The sequence below is a fragment of the Bolinopsis microptera genome, chromosome 7 (assembly GCF_026151205.1).
Source record: "Bolinopsis microptera isolate Bmic1 chromosome 7, MBARI_Bmic_1.0, whole genome shotgun sequence".
Classification (NCBI taxonomy): Eukaryota; Metazoa; Ctenophora; class Tentaculata; order Lobata; family Bolinopsidae; genus Bolinopsis; species Bolinopsis microptera.
This window is the reverse complement of record NC_087078.1, coordinates 11,932,005-11,954,176: the sequence shown is the minus strand read 5'-3', so window position 1 is coordinate 11,954,176 and position 22,172 is coordinate 11,932,005. Positions and strand designations below refer to the sequence as shown.

At 38.6% G+C, this 22,172-nt stretch overlaps 2 protein-coding genes across 5 annotated transcripts; both read left to right on the top strand.

Annotated features, from left to right (window-relative positions):
• Nucleotides 1-266: 266 nt before the first annotated feature.
• Nucleotides 267-7,839, top strand: LOC134818502 (uncharacterized). Its single transcript, XM_063828090.1, has 5 exons — nt 267-549; nt 744-1,172; nt 3,413-3,921; nt 4,340-4,478; nt 4,708-7,839. Exons 1-5 carry the CDS (start codon nt 294-296, stop codon nt 6,801-6,803), a joined length of 3,429 nt encoding a protein of 1,142 aa, XP_063684160.1. The 5' UTR covers nt 267-293; the 3' UTR covers nt 6,804-7,839.
• On the top strand, nt 7,670-21,945 carry LOC134818501 (E3 SUMO-protein ligase RanBP2-like). Of its 4 annotated transcripts, XM_063828087.1 has the most exons (28): nt 7,752-7,839; nt 7,991-8,172; nt 8,394-8,566; nt 9,127-9,667; nt 9,807-10,221; nt 10,378-10,585; nt 10,741-10,866; nt 11,064-11,215; nt 11,535-11,651; nt 11,768-11,917; nt 12,060-12,170; nt 12,611-12,691; nt 12,799-12,912; nt 13,018-13,174; nt 13,318-13,425; nt 13,636-13,845; nt 13,962-14,120; nt 14,281-14,418; nt 14,610-14,762; nt 15,030-15,180; nt 15,400-15,610; nt 15,796-16,475; nt 16,629-16,761; nt 18,412-18,567; nt 18,684-18,716; nt 18,913-19,046; nt 19,850-19,952; nt 20,101-21,945. In XM_063828087.1, the coding sequence occupies exons 1-22, from the start codon at nt 7,765-7,767 to the stop codon at nt 16,312-16,314; spliced, it is 4,251 nt and encodes a 1,416-aa protein (XP_063684157.1). In that variant the 5' UTR covers nt 7,752-7,764; the 3' UTR covers nt 16,315-16,475; nt 16,629-16,761; nt 18,412-18,567; nt 18,684-18,716; nt 18,913-19,046; nt 19,850-19,952; nt 20,101-21,945. The 4 variants fall into 4 exon arrangements, with proteins under 4 accessions (XP_063684158.1, XP_063684156.1, XP_063684157.1 ...); XM_063828086.1 differs by lacking the exon at nt 18,684-18,716 and having other exon boundaries at nt 7,747-7,839; XM_063828089.1 differs by lacking the exon at nt 12,060-12,170.
• The last annotated feature ends 227 nt before the right edge of the window (nt 21,946-22,172 follow it).

The window sequence follows — 22,172 nt, the reverse complement described above, 5'->3', positions numbered from 1 at the left end:
TCCTTTTCTCAACATCATCCTTTTCCAGGAACTCCTTCCGATTCACAGAATATGCGATGAGTTCTAAAACAGACTCGTCGCAAATTGACGCTTTGAATCTATGAATGTCTGTAATGCAGTTGACTGACTCACAATCGCACTGCTGTTTCTCTGCCGCCTGTTGTTCTCCAGCTTCACCCGTTTGAGGATAAAATTGTTTTTTCACCTAACATACTGTTTGTAGGAACTGAAACTATTATTAGATTAAAATAAATTTAAATTATATCATACCTTAGGACCATTCATGCGATAACATGGTACATTGCTGTGCTGGGAATTGTAAAAAGAAGACTGGAGACTTGAGCAGCAAAAGACACTTTCTCAGATTTTACAAGTTCCCAAAAGAGAGTAACTTGAATAACAAATGGATCAGGAGAGTCGATCGACGCCTGGAAGACATGAAAAGCATGGCGAAATCAGCGACCATTTGTTCAGACCATTTTGAAGATGAAGACTTTAATACAAGCTGTTTCTTAAAGTCGACTATCCTTTCTCCTGATTCACTTAAAGGTTTGGCATTTTTCAGGGGCATTGATGGTCGACATTTCAAAAACTAACCCTACTGTAGATTGTTGTACAGACATCAGTGTACACTGGAGCCCGAAACCTACAAGTTGCTATTACATATAACTATAATTATATAACTCCTGGATAGAACTGCAAATTCACTCAGACATTTCAAACTATTTACATTTTAACTGCAGGTCTACAGATATTGCTAAAGCCGGATTCTATTCCAAATACAAACCGTGAGAATGGGACGAAGCGGAGACATCACACCCAAGTACCAGAAGAAGAGACGCCTATAGCGAAACGACCTGCATGTGCAGCGATAAAATCAAATCCGCTTGCTCGGATACAAGAACTGATCAACGAAAATGCCAGAGTTTGTACTCCTGAAAATGCTGAAGAAACTGAAGACCTGATAATGCCTGATATCATCCCTGACCCACCCACTCCAGCCCCTTTGACAACTGTGTACAAGTCGATAGTAGTGCAGACTACTCCTTGCTGCGACTGCGATTCCCCTACACCACAAGTGGGAGGATCAGCACTGGAGGACCTACAAGAGTTGAGCTCAGCAGATGACTACAGTGATGATGATGCGGGTGATCCTGATTTTCAACCGACAGGTAATTTATTGTTCGTACATTTTCTTTACTTACCTCATATTATATCCCCATCATATCTCCAAAAAGTTGAGAACTTGCTAGGAACCTACAATATTTTGCTAAAAACTATGATCATGCTGAAAACCGAAGTTTCGTTTTAAATATTGCCATAATTAGGTGTAGATTGTTTTAAAGAACTTGTGCAAATTTCTTTGAAGTAATAATTGCTTCAGGGTAATATTTAAGCTTTGCAGTTATATTAATATTATCTTCAATCGGTGTCTATAAACACAGAGCCTTGGATCCAAAAGTAAAATTCAAAAAAGTGAGAAGTTAATCTGAAAGTTCATGGAAAATAAATATAAGGGATTCAACTAGTTGTTTATGTAGCGCTCAATTTTACAGTGCGGTATAAATCAGTTACAAAATAAGGGCGCGGCGTCTTACCAAGCTGATTACGGTACTCCTAAAGCTGCAACATGCTTATAATGATTCGGCATGGACCTCAAGCGATTATGACATAATGCAGCTGTCATTTGAAAACAATCCCCTTCAACAAACAAATTTAATGCAGTGTTCTCGGGCCACAGGTTCCTCCTATTGAAAAATTTTTGATTTTGGTAAACGTGTGCTGACTCCACAACCTATTATATATATGTATTTACCTAATATTTAGCGAATTACAGGTAGAAATTAATTTAGGTAGGTATTTTTCTCTTAGGTATATATTCAGAATTTGGTAAATTTCTAAATTGTATGACTATTTTCATTATTTCGAGACGTTTTTAATATTTAATTTAGGAGGGTTTTTTGTGGTTTTTTATAGGACTGGTTCACAGTGTGAACAGATTCCAGATTTATATATAAGTATATAATTAACTCCTTTGCCCCGTCAACCTATATCTAATCTATTTAAAGAGTGACAGCTATACTACACATTGAATTAGGATTCCATTAAACATCAAATTGATTTATTGTAAACTTGTTTATTCTGTAAATGGCAAAAAATTGAAATTTTTGTTTAACTGAAATTTTTGTTTAACTGAATATAATATGTTTATAATTATAATATGATAAGAAACATAATATTTAAATAATTCATAATATGTTGCAAAATGTCTTCCCGACAACAGACTACTGCCTCATTGCCCATATAACACCATACAACCACAGAATGGCATCTATCATACATTGTTAAGGCACAGGGGATATTTTAGTAATTATGGGGAATTATGTGTTATTTTTGAGAATGCCTTAATGGATTTTGAAAAACCCCATAATTAATTCATACATACATTTTATCCCTACACATTTGTAAATAACTAAAACTTAACTTAAATTATTTCAGAATTATAACTATTGTGAATTCAATATAATAATTATCACTTTTGTATCCTTGTATCCTTGTATCCTACATAAATCATAATTCCCCAAAATTTCCCATGGCTTCCCCCCATTTCTATATGCGCAGATCAGAACAGGACCCTTAAGTGACGTCACAGGTTCAAATTGTATATTGGATATCTCGGCGTGCGAATGAAATACAACTTTGTGGATTTCACAAAAGTGGTTTATCTTACTATATATAAAGCGAGACGATATATATTTATCCGTGCCATTTTACTGACACCACGGCATCAACTTTAACGCGAATTTCCGCAAAAACTGTAAAAGATATACAACTGAAACTTTTTTGACGGGGTCAAATGCTTTAATGGCCTCCAAATCAGCATGAAAAAATAAAAAATTGGCCAAGAAATAGGAGTTTTAGAGCCCTAAATTTGGTACCCCAAGTGGTGTCAAAAACGTGAATTAAATAGGTATTAATTATTTTAGTCTCTTGAGTCTTGACACCATTTTAAGGTTAAATACGGGTTCCTACTAGTATAATTAATGTAAGAGATGGATTTGCACGAGAAAAAAAATTTCACAAGGTCCCCTCATCCTTTAAATATGTATTTAGTATTAAACAATTCAGTAAGTTATCTTTTCATGTACGCGTAAGCTGTACACTGTAGTTAGTAAATATAAACCAAACTTTTTTGATCAGCCACGCGCTGAACCAGTGTTGCAAGGTAAAAATTGTGTATTTTTTGTACATTTTTAAGTTAATGATTTATCACTTGTACACATATAATCACAAATTATTTAATTAAATTATAAAACCACTTGATCTGTGAAATGGTTATTTTTTGAACTAAATATGAATTGATTGTGGGTATGAAATAAAATTTTGTTTTACTAATTACAGCATTTTGCAGCTAACAGTATGGAGATGGAATGTACGAAAGACTTAGAACAGCTGGTGTCGGAAGTTATTGTTCATAAGGAGAACAACACTGATAGGACTGAGGCTGAACACAAAGAACTTGCTGTTATAATTGAAGAAAATATTGAGCCAGAAGCTGACTCCGATATAGTAATTGAAACTTTTGCCACTGATGAGGCAATGATGGAGGAAGGTATTGACTCCACTTTGATTGAAACTTGTACAATGGTGGAGGATGGTATTGAACCTAACCTGATAGGAACCTGTGGAGTGGAGGTGGAAGGTATTGGTTCCAACCCGGTTGAAACCTGTGCTATGGTGGAAGAAGATATTGAATCCAATCTGATTGAAACCTGTGCTACTGCAGATGAGCCCATGGTCACTGAAACTGTAGTTGAACAAATTATTGATGAAAATTCTGAGTCAAATACATCAAACAATGTTAGCCAGGAGCAGCCAGCAGCAATCACCACTGCTATCACAACTATAATTTCTCATTTTGTGAGTGAAATCAATATTTCTTGTAAATATAAGTCAATAGGCTGCTGAGAAACTATCATACAGCATTGTTAATAACCCCCTGATAAAGTATTTAATCTTAATCCCATCATCCCTATCACAACTTTGTGAACTTTATTTGTTTAATTTGGAAATTCAATTAATTATTATTATATATATAAATCAAGCGTTACATTTCAGCCATGCAAAAATACAATGACATATTTTGATATTCTAATTGATAAATGGTACTGCAATATAAGTTGCTTAATGTTTGGCCGGATGACAACTAACTAAAAAATAAAAATAAACTTGATTACATAATAATTAATTCGGCTGAACCAACACATAGCAAGAGCCACATTAACGTTGGGGCCGTCTATTTATTATGACAAAAATTCTAAGAAAACTTTTACTACAGGTCATCTCTTCTGAAGGATTGACTAAGGACAGGCTTGAAATTCTACAAAAGCTTCTTGAGGAGCTTTCTCGATGTGATGAGGAAGCTAAGTTTGCAGTGGAAGCTTTGCAACAGATTTTGTCTGAACTCCAGCCACAAGGTAAGGAATGTTTTGGTAGGATGTCCCTGATCGAAGCCAGAAGGGCTAGGATACATCATGATACAGCCCCTACTTCGACCTGATTTTATAATACCAACACATCACTTGCTGTTGAAATTTTTGATGATTTTTCTATGCACACTAATCATGATGTGGTTTATTGTATTTTAATACCACTATAAAAAGCTTATCCTTTAACACTTAATCGATGGCATATTCTAAATTTCAGGGAACACAGTCGACATTATTCCTTCGCTTATCTATGACCCATCCAGAAAAAAGTCTGATGACAGCTCTGCTGCTGAATCCTTCCCACCTCCCCTAAAACATGCCAATATAATAGAACCGATGGAAATACAACTTGAATCAGTTCTTGCACCTAGTGAGGCCCCTCCTGCAATAAGAAAAGAGGTGCTAATGAATGACATATTAAAAAGTCAGCGAAATCGTAAATCTGTTGAAAACCCAAAAGCATCAACCTACGATCTTTGCTTATGGTGCAATAAACTTGTTGTTTCTGGTAAAACGAAAGACCATGCCATGCTGAAACATCGTGCAATATCATTTCACGAACATTTTACTTGTCCATTTTGCACCAAAGTCTTTAATTCCAACAACACTGTCATCGAACATTTGAGATTTATTCCACTTTGTTCCAAATCAGAGAATGACTCACCAATAACTTGTTCCTTGTGCCTGGACAACTTTGTAGGGGCAGGAACATTGCGGGAGCATTACATTATCTTCCACAACATCGGAATCTCAACCGACAGTCACAACTCTGAGCGTCGAGCATTTTGGTCATGTATGTACTGTGGTATTGCTGAACACTCCAAGGCTGGTCTCAGTAAGCACATCAAGACTTATCACCACGCTTTCTCGCCTCACTTTTGTAGGTTCTGTGGGATTATCTATTTCAGTCTGCTTGGTCTCCATAAACATCTCATCATTCAGCACAGAATTAATCTTGGTGATACCCTGTATGATTACTACTCTTTGGTCTGTGACTTCAGTTTTCAATTGGAAAATCTCAATGTTCCGAAGAAAATGTGCTGTACATATTGTGACGAAGAGGTAACTGATTCTACAGAATTTGAAGAGCACATTCAGGAAATTCACTTCTGTAAGGAGATGAAGCGATACCTTTGTTCCTTTTGCACACTTACATTCCCCAACAAAGAACCATTAGAAAAACATGTGATGAACGGCCATCTACTGGGCGGTCTTGGTTTCAATATGAATTTGCCTAAAGTTGACTTCACAAAACAGAAACCTATTGAGATTGCTGCTTCATCCCTAACTATAGAAAGCAATGGAGTGGATCATGATGTTGAAGGTATTGATGCTGTCGCTAGTGAAATAACATTACCACAAAACGTCACCTTCTTTCTTTGCCACATTTGCAAGGAAACAGCACACAGTATAGATCATTTTCGAGAACATTCTACTGAAGAAATCTACAAAGCAGCAGTGCAGCAAATTGGAGATGATCATACTGACTGGATGGTATCTGAGAAATGTGGCATGTTGAGGAGCATGATGAGTGTTCTGGTCACGTCCACTGGTGCTGGAGTTCCCGAAGTGATCTGTAACATCTGCAAAAAACTTCTCGCTTCACGAGAGTTGTTTAACTTTCACTTCATTGAAAGGCATCTTAGGAAATCAAAAGTTCAATGCAAGGAATGTCAGAAATACTTCAGGGATAACATGTCGTTAGAGCTTCACATAGGACGGGCTCACGAGGTCAAAACAAAAGAGAAAACTGACACTTCGTCTCCTCACTACGTTATAAAATCAATGAAGCAACACCAGGGACCCAAAAGTATTCCTATTGAACTCGTTATACCGGATGCTGATAAAATCGTAGACATTACGCCAGACGGACCACCTCCTGTGAAAAAAGTTCCTCAAAGAAAAGACCAGCCCAAACTTTGCTGCACATTGTGCCCTTACACTTGTTACAGAATAGACCATTTGGAGGAGCATATACAAGCGAAGCACTACAAAAACTCAGTGAATCAGTGTACCATGTGTAATTCGAGGTACAGCCGACGGCGTGATCTTCGGAGACACTACATAAACAAGCATAACCTGCCGCAAGAGGTTGCGCGGGAGATGACAGAGTTAACAACACCCACTGAACCGTGGCGCGCAAAGTTGGAGGTTCGGCGTGGGCGAAGACCAAGGAGGAGTCAAGGAAGCATGTTGGACTCAGGGGAGATTATAAATGTGTCATCAGACAAGGACAACAGTAACGACAATCTCTATGATATCAATCCTGATATACTGGACATTTCTCTTGTGGGTAATCTTGACAGAGATTAGGTTTGGTTGTGCGCGTTTCAGAATTGAACTAAGCAATTAGTTGTGATGTGTTTGCTTGTTATAATTGTGGTTGAGTTGTTGATGCTCGTTTTTTAAGTTGCCACTCCTCAGTTGTGTACAGATCTCCGGGGAGGTTGATCTCCAAATCTGCACTGCACGGCGTGATTTTTCTTCAGAGTTTATATTTGTTGGTGTTTTTTACAGTTCTTAAAATTAGATACAAAGAAAGACGATGAGATTTATTATTATCGTTATTATATTGTGGAATGTGGATGATCATCAATGTATTCTTTAAATTATATTAGTTAAGTATCTTGATTATTGACATTATTCAAAGATGAATTAGCAACTGCCTACTTGTCTACACTTGACACAACTTACAGTTTTCAGTATTATCTCTAAGATTATATTCATTTGTAATCTTCAAATCCAGATATTAATTTAAACTACAAAAATTAGTTTATACAATTTCATCCCATGAATTACAGAGTATTAGTTAAGGCCATTGATCACGAGATTTATTATTATATTATTGTAAAAACAATATCATATTTATCATTAACTAACTTATTGTTTTATAATATCTAGAATCAGTATCACTGTAAGTGTAAATATATGCAATGGGCCATTTTTAGATGAATGATATCGGATAATGATTTTACAGTTAACTGTCATGTTTTTAATGAGTTTCCGTCCATAATTTGGCCTGTTTGCTCGTTAGTCCATTTAAAAATATTAGATACTCTATACGAACCAATTTTATCAAGTGTTTTATTCGTTGAAATCAAATCGTTTCATTTACAATCGTTACATTTAATTAAACTTGATTTACACGTTGAATTTCTGAGTATGAGTTTCACAGAAAGGTAATGACAATTTATTTGACAGATTACAAAAATTGACCGTTCACACTTCACATGATCTTAATAAAGTGACTCTACAAATCAATCAATTAACTAAGATGAAGCGGAACACACGATACAAGAAGAGTGACGTTGATAAGATAGCTGGCACGTGTGCCGCACCTTCCGTCGATGTGAGTCTCACGTGATCTTTCATTCTCATTTGACTGCCAATATTATAAATTCCCTTGTGCATTTGAATATTGTGAAAATGTTAACTATAACAGCGGATAACAGTAGCTCAGTAGTGCCACTAACTAAACACTAAACACACTTTACCCACAGAAAAAAGCACTGTATATGAAATGTACGAACATGTACACTGAGATTGGTGAGTTTAGGGAGGCGATGAACTACGCACAGCAGTATATAAAGTGCGCTCCTAAAGACTATAAGGGATACAAGATACTCGGTCTGCTTCACGAGAAGATGGGATCTGTCAAAGAGGCTCTCAAGGCTTACAGAAGGTAACTTGGGAGTAGGGAGCATTATTTGTTTAAATCTACTGATTGTAAGATATATAATATCGGAGATATCATCAATATCATCAATTTACTACAAAAATCCAATAAAAGGATATCAAGAATGGCATTGCATTGGCATTCAATGATTAATGATCTATGGTTTTTTAAATCTCACCTTATAACGAATTAGTAGTTAGTAATTACCACAAAACTTAATTTAACAGATGTACAGAGCTGAATCAAAACGACGCTGAAGCCAAAGAGAAGGTGTGCCTGTTATATTGTCAAAGTAAAGATCAGCTGTTCAGAAAGAAAGCTTGGTTGGACAAGATGGAGAAGGATATGCCTCACTTTAGTTGTACCAGAAAGTTAAAGTGCCATATTCTTCAGGAATCTGGTAATTTCACCGATTTTATCCACTTTTTATGGTGGTAACGTGCATTTTCATTTTTCAGCTCCTGCAATCTTACCGAAATTTGTTTTAAGTTTTTTTTTCACATTATAACTATGCCTTTGACCAATGTGTCCTTGTGTGTAAGATCGTGCTAGAAACCGAGATTCACGAAACACCTTATCAAGTTTGTTATTAATATCCAGAAAAAATAACAATCGTCCTGCACAACCATATCAGGGATAATCAATGTATTGTGTGTTATACTGTAAATACATTATATTATATGAATGGACATTTAGCGCTATAAATTAAATCCGCGGGGTTTTCAAATTAGAACCTGATTTTAAAACTTCAGTATCAACTTTATTCACCTGTTCCACTTATGTTGTAGTAGAAACGTAATTTAATCAGTGTTAGGAGTGTGGGAGCACTTCCTCGTCAGTATTTCACGGAGGATAATTGTTGGCATGGCAAAGTGTGACCGTCACATATGATTTAACTTGTGGAAATTTTCACTCACAAAACAATATATAATACTAATATACTCAGTGTTATTTTTACAGGAAAAACGGACGAGTTGGAACATTATCTTGTAAAACAGATCCGCCTTAACGCCCAGGATTTGGAGTCGCACATGGAGCTGATCCAATTGCTGGCAACGCGCACCACAGACGACGCGCTCTACTTCTGCTGCAAACTCAACCCCCACTTTTACCGAGACCTATCAATACTCCAACTGTCGTTTAGTGTCATCTCCAGATATCTCAGTAACAACAAAATAGAATACCACATGGCAGAGAAAATTCTCAATACTTGTAACTGGGTGATGAGCGCGGTTGTGAGAGACAAGCGCAGTGACACCGAGCGCATCTCCAGTTGGGCCAACTTTGATAGCGCTTTATACCAGCTTTCACAGAACCTCAATGTGAATGAAGCACCGAGATGGGGGGCGCTTGCCCGGGAGTGCTTATCTTGTTTGTGGATGAGAGTGCCGAGTGTGGTACCTGAGTTGGATGATGACGCGGTTACCGGATGCGCTATTCTAGCTCTGTCAGCACCTCTTTTAGACCTCCCTAACTCAGTGGCTGAAATTTCATTGCACAGGTGATAATAAGACCAAAAACTTGTTAGTTTATTTATACTTCTTATGATGCAAATCGTTTTACCACAATTTAGTATCACCCTAATTATCCTAGTCATTAAAATATGTATCTTCATCCATAAAATTAACCCTATTTTACAGGTTGTTAACCAGTGGTGTGGTATTCTCCAAAGCAAAACTGGAGCACCCACCTCTCCACATCTCCTCAATAATCAGCAGACACTGCTCCAGTCAGTCCCAACTAACTGTTCTTCAGAATGTAACCTCAAAAGCAGCTTCGTACATCTGCGTTAATGTTATCAGAAATGTAACTGTACCTAGCGTACCTAATCTAAGCACCACACTGATGAAATATGCGCGGTTGAGACCACGTGATCTCGATCTGTTTGTTAGTGTGCTGGTGTCTAGGTTTGAGTCTGGAGATCCGGTACCCGCTGAAGATCTGGTTGATAGTCTGGTTCCAAGGTTGAAACTTCATGCTCAGTCGTTGGAGTTGGTTCACACCATGGATTTGTGTCAAGATGATGTGGCTGCTTTGCTTCATCTGCTAATGAAGGTAAGACCATCTTCTCTGATTTATGCTGTAATAATCATTACCTTCAATTTTCTCATAATCCAATTTTATATTTTTCAACTTTTCAATAAAAATATTCAACAAAAAGATGTCATTTTTAATCTTCAAATAAACCGCCTACTCAAGACATTCCCTCAGTTCCCTGATATGTGTTCACCGTCTGTAACCGAACTATGGGACGAAATCTGCTACTTAACAAAGATAGTCCCCATAAGCCGGGCTGCCAACACTGCACTGGTGAAGAAAGGAATGTGGAGTATCCGGGGTCTGTCCGGCCATGGGTTAGGGCCTAGAGAGTGCACTGTTCTCGCCAAATACTTTTCTCATCGCGCTGCTTTACTGTTCGGTAATTTTAGATTTATCATCTTTATTTAAATTTATTTTGAACGCTGGGAAACAATACATCTTAGATTCAAGTTTCTATTTTTCCTTAAAGATGATGATATTCAGTATTCACGATTTTTTAAAGATAACGATATTCACGATTTTCCCACGAATCAGATGGTGGTGGTCAGCATTACGAAAAATTCCAGCAGAGAAGTGCCCACTACTGGAAAGTGTCTTACAACATCGCCACCACGCTACAATCCCGCACTTTCAAGAGGCAGAACAACACACTGTTCAACTGTTAGTTACATTCTTCTACTTCCGATCTATAAACACTGAAGAGTTGGTTGGACTTTAAAATGAGTGAGAAGGCCACGTGGTGGGATTACAGTGATCAGCTAATCAAACAAGTCCCTGTCACGTGTCAAAACAAAGCACAAAAACTTTAATTCTGATTTCAATTCGTCCATAACTCAATAATTAGTTGTTTATTTCAGTTGCTCCAATGGAGGAAGGTGAACTGAGAGAGTTTTGTCAGGAAAGTGGTTTAGCACATTCCGGGTCTTTAGTAAACGAGGGAAAGTTTGCTCAAGCTCTTGAGGCTTACGACACCATCGAAACTCCGCAAGCAGCCTTCAATGCAGCTAAGGTATATTAACGTGTCTTGCCTCCAGCCTTTGTCCTAGAATAATTACAGCGACGTACACGCGCGATAAATTACCGTTTTACACTCTAACGTCTCGCGCGCCTTTGCTATTGCTAGTTTTATGCTCGTCAATGCTATAAAAGCAAAGCTATTTTCGCGCGCGTATTTTAGTGCGCGCAAAGCGGCATGTAAGATATGAAATAGATCAAAGCGGCATGTATCGCATAGAGTATTATATCAAAAACATTATGATGTGCGCGACACCGGATACGTAACATGCATACAAGTCACACTCGCACGAGAGTACACACTAATATTTCAGGTCTACATGCACCTTGCTGAATGTACGAACACTCCGAAGAGTAAAGCCAAGCACCACGAGAATGCTGATTTGCAATTACAGCGATGTAGAGAGCGTGCTCTAGAGTGCGGTGACCAGGTGAACATTTTAACATACTTTTCTGGACACAATATTTCCATACCATGCAACAGGTTATCCGCTAGTATCCTGCTTGTTTTAAGTTTCTAGTGTAATTAATCTTCCTAATTTCCTAGGTGATTCTGAAGATGATCGGGTTGGTAGAGGACAGTCTTCCAGGCAAAATGAAGTTTGTGACTAAGAGAGGTTTTGATACACCCGCCCACACAACACGCTACGAATCTTGCCATGACACGCCATTCATGGAACTTGATTCTAAAGCTAAGGTAGGAAGAAAACTTAACTATTTACGATTATACATCTTTTAAATATTGCCTCTCGATCCTTGATCATGGCTTTAACCTGATAGATAAGTTTGGGAGATTTGAAGTAGTGGTATTCTGGATTGTGATGTATCGTATATGTCAGCTGGCGTTCCATCATCCTCTGACTTCAACTCCTGACACGAAATTCGTGACTAAACGTGGTCTGGGTCCCTGTCGATATCAAACTGTAAATGATTCCATTTTCAACGACATTGTAAGCAGTAGTTGCATGTTCGAGAGTGTGTTTACGCTGCCATATCCCCGTTAGAATGAAAGCTTTTAAATTTAGTTGTTTTTGATCTGAAAAAGGAATTTTTACTCCTGATGCTTGGAAAGAATAAGAATGCTTATGCTAGGTAAGATGCCTGAAGTTAGTCGTCATAAAAATGCTGACACGTTATGTAATTCTGTTTACGTGCAGCCAAACTCGATTAAAGTTTGGTTGATATTCATCATAGTCTATATTTTGTCACAGTAAAGATTATAATTATGTATGTGAAATATGTTTCTTCGATAATTCTCATAAACAGTTCAGAAATGATCAAGCTGCCATGCTGCTTAAAAACATTAACGAGTAACCTCCAGTGTTAACTGACACACCAACTTGTAATTTGCGTAGTATTTATTTCGTTATCATTTCATCCTTTATTGTAGGAAGTAGATGAGAGGAGCAGCGTTATAAAGCAACTGGACTTCTCTCCGTGCCCAGAAGCTGAAGAGACAGTAGCTGAAAAAGTATGTGCATCTGTTCAGTTATTATGCGTACATGAGATTTTGAAGTGATACAAATTGATAACAACAATTGATTTTGAGTTTGAAAATAAAAAATATAATTTATTCAGCCAGCAGAGGACATCACAGAGCAACTTCAAAACCTTTCGATCAACCTTCAAAAACAACTGGAGCAAAAGGGTGACGAAGTATCGCTCTTGAGAAACGAACTTCTGAAACTCAGAGTATGTTCCGTCCTCTAGATATAGCTAAAAAGTACACTTGTTATCATGTCTTTCATTTAACAATGTTATCAGTGACAACTCCTTGTAAAAGTCACGTGACCTCAGGAAGAGATGACTCGAGTAAGAAGTGATGTGACACAAGTTCGGAGCGATGTGTCTCAACTGAACAGTCCTGCTCAAGGAGTAGTTGGACTGCCAGGGTTGAACAGAGCTGCTACTCCTCTCTGGATGAGAAGTGATCTTCCTGCTCAACCCTCCCCTGGTTAATATTCATTCTTAATTTTACCCATTCTATAAATCTAGCTTAAACAAAAAGAAATTACTTATAAACCCGATGATTTTATCATGCTTGAAGTCTGGTTAAATATGTCAGTTTGGTAGCTGATGGAACGTTCTCCACCGCAGGATCTCCGCTAGTGTTGCATCCTCACCACCCTGCTATCTACCAGTCTCCAGCTCCTGGCTTCCCTCAGGCTGCATATCCTCCTGTCGTCAACGGCTTCCCTGCCTCAGGTTATACCCTTTTTAGTTTTATATGATTGTTATTAATTACCCTAATAAGTATACCGTGTAGTTGTACCGTGTTAACTCTACTTTTTATTTACTTTTACCCCGACAGCCACAATCCACTTGTTTTCGGCAGTAAATTTCAACGATTCGTTCAAGTACACTCATTATACAAATTTCGGCACCATTTCCTTTATTGATAATTAATAACCCTAGGTGCACCGCTAAGTTACCCAGTAGCAGCAGCAGGATACCACCTCCCAGGTTACCCAGTCTACCCGATAGACCAAACATCCCAACATGTGGGCCTGCAACAACCTCTTTCTGGCCTTCAGCAACCCCTTTCTGGCCTTCAACAACCACTTCCTCAACAACATATGTACTCACCTGCTCTTTTACAATATCCTAACATCTCTTCCGACCAAGGTGAGTTTAAGAGGAACAAAGTTATGTTTGGCGTGTTGCAACTTGAGGAACATACTCATATCATGGATCCTTTGATTTTTATTATTATTGTATCTAACAGTTTCTTCCTTGAACAGAAGTACCGGTTCCTGACGAATTCCAGAATGTAGTTTTGTCAGAGACCCTGGAGCCAAGTTCTCTTTCAGACTCCTTGAAATCAGATACGGTCATTAATAAACTTCTGCCAAATCCTGAGGTTCTAGCTTCAACACCGATACTAAATCGACTGAGCAAAGGTAAAGCTGGCTGTTTCTAAATATTCTTCACCCGATGTAATTTTGTTATACCTAAGTTTTGCATTTAAATTCCTTTTCGAATCCGTAAAAAAGTCTCTAGATTGCACAAAAATATTTATTTACACAAAGAAAGTAGTTAAGAACTATCTTATTTTTCCAGGAATCGGAGGAGGGAACGTGTTCGACAGTTCAGCTATCAAACTCCCTGACCTTGGTGGGGCTGTGACGTCACTTCCGGGCAAGTTCTCAACTTCTGTCGTCCCTCGAAACAACCAGCCTGCCACCGCCGAGCCAATAGGTTAGCACCTCTCCAACTGTTACTGTTCTAAGTGTGCATATAACATATATTTTTAGCACAAAGAACAACTTCGTGAATAAACAGAACAAATACCAGACACGTAATACTCAGAACTCGATATCAAACTACAGTTTATATCTATATTTCCTATGTGTATAAACAATAAACGAACAGCTGATTAAAAATTTCAGAGCCGGGCTATTTCTCGTGTTTGTTGGACAAGTCTCAACATCAAGAAGATGAGGTTGGTAGTTACCATGGTGACGAGAGCGAGGAGGAGGAGACCAGTATGTTGAGTAAATCTCAACACTTTAAAGCTGGCGCTCTGACTACCACCAACCAAGGTACCGGGAGGAATATTAATATTTACACTATTTTGTGTAATATTTACACTGTTATATATTGATTTGGCAGATCCTTGGTATATAAGGGCCTAGCTAAAGGTCCTGTTATTTTAGATATATGATGGATCAAAATAAATCATCGAGTGAAAGTAAATAGGTTCGTGACAGACTCAAGATTGCGTCGTTGTATCTGTTTTGCAAACTTAAAACACATTTGACCAGTTTCTCCGAAAATTCGTACTACTTTTAAGACTAAAACCCTCTCAGAGAACCATCTACAAAAGTCAGTAAACACTTCGGCCGGAGAGCTGGAAACGTCAAACTTCACCCCACAAGTAGCGCTGACAGAGGTCACTGAGTTCACTACAGGCGAGGAGGAGGAACAGTCCGTGTTCGAGTGCCGGGCTAAACTATTCCGGTGAGACATGTTGCCTTATATGGTATAATTACTGTAGAGTTGAGACCTTTTATGGTATGGTTGGTTATTTGCATGTTGGTTAATTGAGAGAGTGTGAAATTGTACGTGGTCTGTTTGATGACATGGTGTGTAATGAAGCAATACTAAACTTGTACCAGTTGCTATGGTAACCATGTACCGGTTGCTATGGTAACCATGTCACTGACACCCTCTACCCAGGTTCTGTGACTCCGAGTGGAAGGAGAGAGGAGTGGGAGAAGTCAAGATACTCTACAACCCCTCATCTTGTTCTCATCGTATTGTGATGAGACGAGACTTTGTGCTGAACATCTGTGCTAATCATATCATTACCGGAGATATGAACCTGACTCCTGCATTTGGAAGTGATAAAGCATGGGTTTGGTTTACGCTGGCTGACATGGCCAATGAGGTTAGTGATTTCGAGAATGTTTTCGAAATTTCCAGAATTTAAATCGTCTACGATGGACCAGACTATCGCTACCAAGTACAGTCAAGTTGATTATACATTCTAGAAAATGAAAATTGCTTTAGGAATTTTATACCAGTTTTATTGCTTCTTATTTATTTCCTGGAAATGAGGAGTCATATTTTCAGACACCCGAGCCTCAGCAGTTAGCTGCCCGATTTAAAACAGCAGAAATCGCCTCTGATTTCAAGGCTGCATTTGATGAAGCTAAAGGAGCAGTTCCAGAGAGCACTACATCAGTAGACGATGAACTTGAGGTGATATTTGAGGCAGTTCCGAGCGAAGATGATAAAGCTAAAGCGAGGCAGTTCCAGCTCCCCGATACCTTCTACATTCCCCCTCGTTCTGTATGTCCTGGGTGCAGGGGTTGTGACGTCACGAGTCCTGATGACGTCACACCGGAAGATGATGACGATGTCGTGTTCGTGAAGGAAGTCCTCCCAGCAACACCTCTCAAAAACCTGGCAGCTCAATACCAGCTGCCTCCTTCTTTCTACAACGAGCGTAACGCTAACTGCAAGGGTTGTATCGGCTGTCTCACCGAGGAAGACTACCATGAAACGAGCCGTGTTGACGTCACAGACCCTGGTGACGTCACAAACCCACTGGTGACGTCACTCCACAGAGTCCAGAGGTACAGTTCATAAGAGAAGTTCTACCTCCGACCCCCCTGAAAGAGAAAGCGGAACAGTACATGTTACCTCCCTCCTTCTACAATGTCAGGTACGGCAAGTGTAAAGGATGTGAGGGTTGTGATGATGATGCTGACTTCCACGATGAAGATGGCCAGAACGAGCAACAAGACGAGGTGGGACTTGTTTTTAATCGTCTAATTTATGTTATCTAGATCTATCAATCTACTAGTCTATAACATATATAAGCATAAACTGGACTGATGTTTCATCAGCAGAGTAAAGATTGCCCACTATTATATGAGTCAAATAACCGTATATTATGACAGGTAGAATTAGTGAAGGAGGTGCTACCAGCCACTCCGCTGAAGAAACTAGCAGCTCAGTTCAAACTACCTCCCTCATTCTATAACCACACTGAACCCTGTCCTGGCTGCGTCGGCTGCGAGGAGGACGATACTGGTTAGTTTTATTGGTTTTCTTGTTCCGATATATTTTGGACTTACTTTCTTGCGTTGCTTCGAACTTTGGTCGGCGGTCAGGTTTCGAGTCTTCGAATTTATTGTTGTGCGCCCTTGCCCTAATAATACCTGGAGTGGCGGGTGTAGAGGGGGTTATTCGAACAAAGTCTATTTACGCAAATTAAGTTATGGATATACACACATGTAGTCACCCTACACAAGTCTACAAATTGTAGACTTGTGATTTAATGTCTCCGAGGGTGACTGCATTGGCCGCACGTGCGACTTTCACAACAATTTCACTTGACTCTAGCCGGCTGCCGGCACGGGGGACGAAATCTAGGCTTGACTAGATTACCCTACCCCTCAGCTTTCCAAGAATTTGTTCTTATAATGACTTACAATAATATTAATGTGAAAGTCTTATCGTAAGTCTGTAAGAAATGTATGTACAAAGGCACCGTTATTGAAAATAAGTGCGTAAAAAGATAGTGTTGAAGTTCACGATATGATTATTCATTATTATGTTGTTACTAGTGTAACCCGTGCCTACGGCCGGGACTTCACTATCGCAGTTGAAATGCAAAATTATAAACCCGCCTATTATATTCTAAAAAACGCATTACATTTTCGTAGTTAAAACGGTGCGAAAGTATGAACTCGGTCAGTCCAAACACACCGCAATTTAATCCTGAATGCCCCTCACGCATCTAATAGTAATACTTGATAGGCAATCTTGAATTCCCCTGCCAAATTACCTAATTATATAGCAAATCTGTTTTGGGGGGATAGAGAGCGAGAGTGGGAGAGAGGGAGAGCACGTGAGACCACTACCACCGACCGATTTGAATAACCTTAATCATTTGGCTTCGTCAGAGTTTTGTCGGCACTATACCGAAAAAACCAGTCCCATATCTCTTACCGTTTTCTTGATTTTACTATTCGTAATTTACAGACAGACAGACACATTTATTGAGATTATTAATATAGATTTGTAAAAAGTAATGTAAAATCCGGAATTGAATATTGTTTATGAGTCGCATGGTTGCAATGTATTCTTGAGTAAATTTGTATTGATCCCGTTTGTATTGATGCGACAAGGAAAAATGCTCTTATCAGGAAAGGAATTACTCAACGTTTCAATGTTACAACATCGTATTCATGATCTCAAATTATTTGTTATATAGTAGTGTTGAAAGTATTAAAAGTATTCAAGTATTTTAATACTTTCAACACTACTATATAACCATACAAATTTACACAAGAATACATTGTAAAAAGTAAGTTACAAAGTTTTATTAAGTTATTTAAAAATTATTCCAAACCTTTATAAGTCTGTGTATGTGATACTTTCAGTAATTTCAACAAAAACCAGAAAAACTTGTTCGAATTTGAATACTACTTCGGCAGCAATAATCCAATACAGATGAAAATCTTGAGGCTTTGTTTCCTATTGCAAGCAGTGATTGATGGGACAATAAAAATCAGTGGATTTCTAATTAGATTTAGAAAGACTATGAATTAAATATTTGACATGGCTTCAAAAACGAAGACATTTTCATTTTTGACCCTCATGGTTTTCGGCATGCTTAGACTTTCTTGACGATAAAAAACCGTTGATCAGTTCTTTCTAATAAACATCTTATTTCAGAGGGCGACAAATCAATAACGGTTACATACGAGAAGCCAGCCCGAGATAAGGTCAAGGCAGAGCTGTTCAAGCTTCCACCAAACTTTTACGATATCCCTGACAAGCCGTGTGCGGGTTGTGTCGGGTGCCCTGACCTAGATGATATCCAGGAGATATGTGAGTAGACATTATTCTTAGGGAATAGCTAGGGGCGTTGTTGTGAACTGCTCTTCGTTATATATCCGAGGAAGTTTCAGTTTTAGTTATTTTCGTCATTCAGTTGTTGAATTCAGGGAGCCCTGATTTGGACGATATCCGAGAAATTAGTGAGTATAGAAGCCCTCACGAAAATATAAAAACTTTTGGAATATTTTTCACATATATAATCCAAGAAATTCTAAAAAGCCTATGATGGATATGATGATTTAAAGCACTCCTCCCTAATCTATCACTGACAGTTTAACGATCGTTTTTAGTCAACAAGTCAATAGTATGTAGCAGAAGTTAACAGTTCCGTTTCAGACTACCAAGAAGAAGAGGAGGATGAAGAAGATAACTACGTAGGTTGCGGTAGATCCGACCCAAATGAGCCAGTTTCAGAGAAACCCCTCTACGACTATTTGTGGCCCAAAGATATAGAAGAAGAGGATGACAAGGTATATTTCTCGATCCAAATATTTTCACTCGGCGATGTTTTGGAGTGTTCGCTTGATGATTGAGTGTTGCATCCTGTTGGTAGGGGGATCCTGTTAACGCTGCTTTGTTTACGTTATCTTTCTGTGGATTGAGTTGGCAAATCATATTATTTTGTGGCAAATGAAACAATAATGATGGCATTGATAATGTAAATAGCAAAATAATTTTAAGAGAAATAAAAAAAATCATGGGATCTAAGCGTACGGGTATTTTCATTATTTCAGAATCTAGCTCGTTCAATTTTGAATAGACTAGGTGTCTGCAAATTTCTCACGACGTCTGTAGGTCATGGCCCTAGAGCCACTGTAAATGATAAATAACATTCTCGAAGAGTTCTTAAGTTAATAACTCTAATCACTCGGTCTCCTTTTTTTGGGACACCCTGTAGCTTGTTACATTTTGATTGCTTGGTGGTGCTGAACTCTAATCGTCGGTCATGTCATTATTTACCTTGATTTATTTGTCCCGTCCGCGTTACCATAGCAATTCTACTGAAACCGTTAACTAAATACACTCTGCTAGTACACGCTAACACCCTATTTTACATATTATATACTGCCTTAAAAAACAAAAGTATTCTAAAAACTTCTAAATAACTGTTACTCCTAATTATTACTACAAATCCTACATTGAAACAACTCAAGTATTGGTAGACTTACATTTTCAGTTCTGTTTTTACCACAGAGATAGTATTGAAATAGTACACCGAACTTAGAATGTTACTTTGTTGTAACCTAGGTATTTAAACTTCTACTTTCCTCAGGGCCAGTTCTTTTCTCCAATAAAGAAGGGGCCAGTAGAGGGAGACGAAGAGGAGGAGAAACGAATCTATGGAGGATACGCTACCCTCTTCCTATTCGATACAAGTTAGTTCATCTAGTTTCCCTTTCTCGTACTGTAATGAAAGCATTTCGACTGTTTTTCAAAATGATACAAACATATCAACTTGAAATTTCCATCGACCCGGTCATGTAAATGAGTTTAACTGAGTTTATCAGTGCTATAATCCTTCAGGGAGACGCGACTATATCGAACAAGGAAAAGGCAGCCTCTCCGTCCTATCTTCTCTCTCCAGAACACAATTCCGCGTTATCTTCCACGACTCCTCCTACCAAACACTCCGCGCCTCTCACGCTATCGAGGGTGGCATGTATGTGGAACTTGTCCCCAGCTCCACCAAGTTGTGCTGGTTTGTTCCCATTGACTATACCGATCCGGAGACACCCCTTCCGAGGAGGTTCATGGTTGAGTTTCTAAACGATGAGGAGAGGGAGAGGTTCAGGGGGGTTTTCATGAACTGTTCCAAGGAGATGCATGGTCACATAGTTAACCACAAGTTAGTGAGCTTGTTGGCGGCTGGTAGTCCCAGAAAAGAGAGTCCAAGCATCAAAACCCCAGGCAAATCTGTTTCTTTCCAACAGTCTCCGGAGATACTTGAAGGAATGACTCCTGAACCTCCAGAGTCAGAGCCAGAACTCCAAGAAACGCCCAAAAAAGAAGCGCCAGAAACCAGACCGCACAACATTTGTGCGAATCTTAAGCAGGAGTTTGAGGAGTACAGTCACGAGATCCTGAATGAGTCTCAGGACGCTGCTCCCATTGCTCCCCAAGACACCAGCGTGGAAATCATCAAGGAAGTGTTACCATCAGCTGACAAACAGGCCAAGGAATCAGAACTTTCGCTCCCGAAAGGGTTCTTTAATTACGAGCATAAAGAAAGTTGTAGTGGTTGTGTAGGGTGTGATGAGGATGAGACTGATGTGGTTGGTGATGTGACTTCTGATAACAATCTCAACAACTCTCCCTCCCCTCCTGCCGTACATGATGTCATTCCTGCTTTAGACCCTTCATCTCAACTAGCCAGCCCTTTTAGTTTTGGTATTAGTAACAGTCCGGTGAACTCTTTCACCTCTGTCTCGCAGGGAACCAATTTGTTTGGGAACAGTCCTAGCCCATCACCTTTCACAACCCCTCCCGCAAACAGCAACGTTTTCCTGAAAAATCAGCCAACATCTGGCAATACCAATATCTTTATACAGGGCAACACAACTACAAGTACTGACAATATTTTTTTGAAATCAAAAAATACTGAAAACATTTTTCTTAAATCAGCCCCGGTTGAAGAGAACATATTCTTAAGAAGCTCTGGTCAGAGTCCAGCTGCAACCCAACAAACAGTTACAGCTCCCGTCAACCCATTTGCTAGTCCACCAATGCCATCACTTCCTGCTAAATCAGCGGAGTATGGTGATGACTATGAAAACTATGAAGAAGATTATGAGTATGACGAAGAGGACTACGATGACTACGACGATAACAATAATTATAATGCGATCCAAGAAGATTAAGTGTGAAGAAATTATAGAGGAGCAGTTTCATTTCCTAGGCTACGAGAAACTTAGAGATTGAGTTACACGAAGAACAAAGACAAACCTGGGAAATAATCCTGAGATTTGATAACTTTGTGATATCTACGATGTGATGAGTCTATCACAAGAGAGAAGATTTTGAGAAGATCTTCTAGAAAATAAAGTTAGATAGAGTTAGCTCTTAGGCCTAGGTAAGTTTTATATTATTATTACGTTTATATTGCGTTCTTTTCGAGTCCAAAATGTTTTTGAAAATTTTATGTTTTTAAAGTTTAAGGTGGCTCAATTTTAATGGCTTTTACTTTCAATATTTAATTTATGAATGCAGGGATCACTACTTTTTCGGCTGATAGCAAATTATGATCTACAAATTGACGGCCCTTTTGTTGACTTTTCTTTTTGATACTGGGTTAGAATTTTACAAGATGCATCAACGAGTATGGTTTTGAATTTAATTTATCATAGAATTGACGTAAATTCAAAATTTTACCATTAATCTGTGTCCACATTTTAAAATATTGGGGGGGGGGGTGTAACCCAAAAAAACCCAACTCCTACCCAAGAAAAGGTAATACTGGGATTGGGTTTTTTTGGTTTTTTTTGGGTTTTTTCAACAAAATTTAAACAAAATTCTAGCCATTTCATTAATTGTATTGAATGTGAATTATTTCCCACTGAGTCTTACCTACGTGTTGTTCTCATGTCTTAACTTAATAG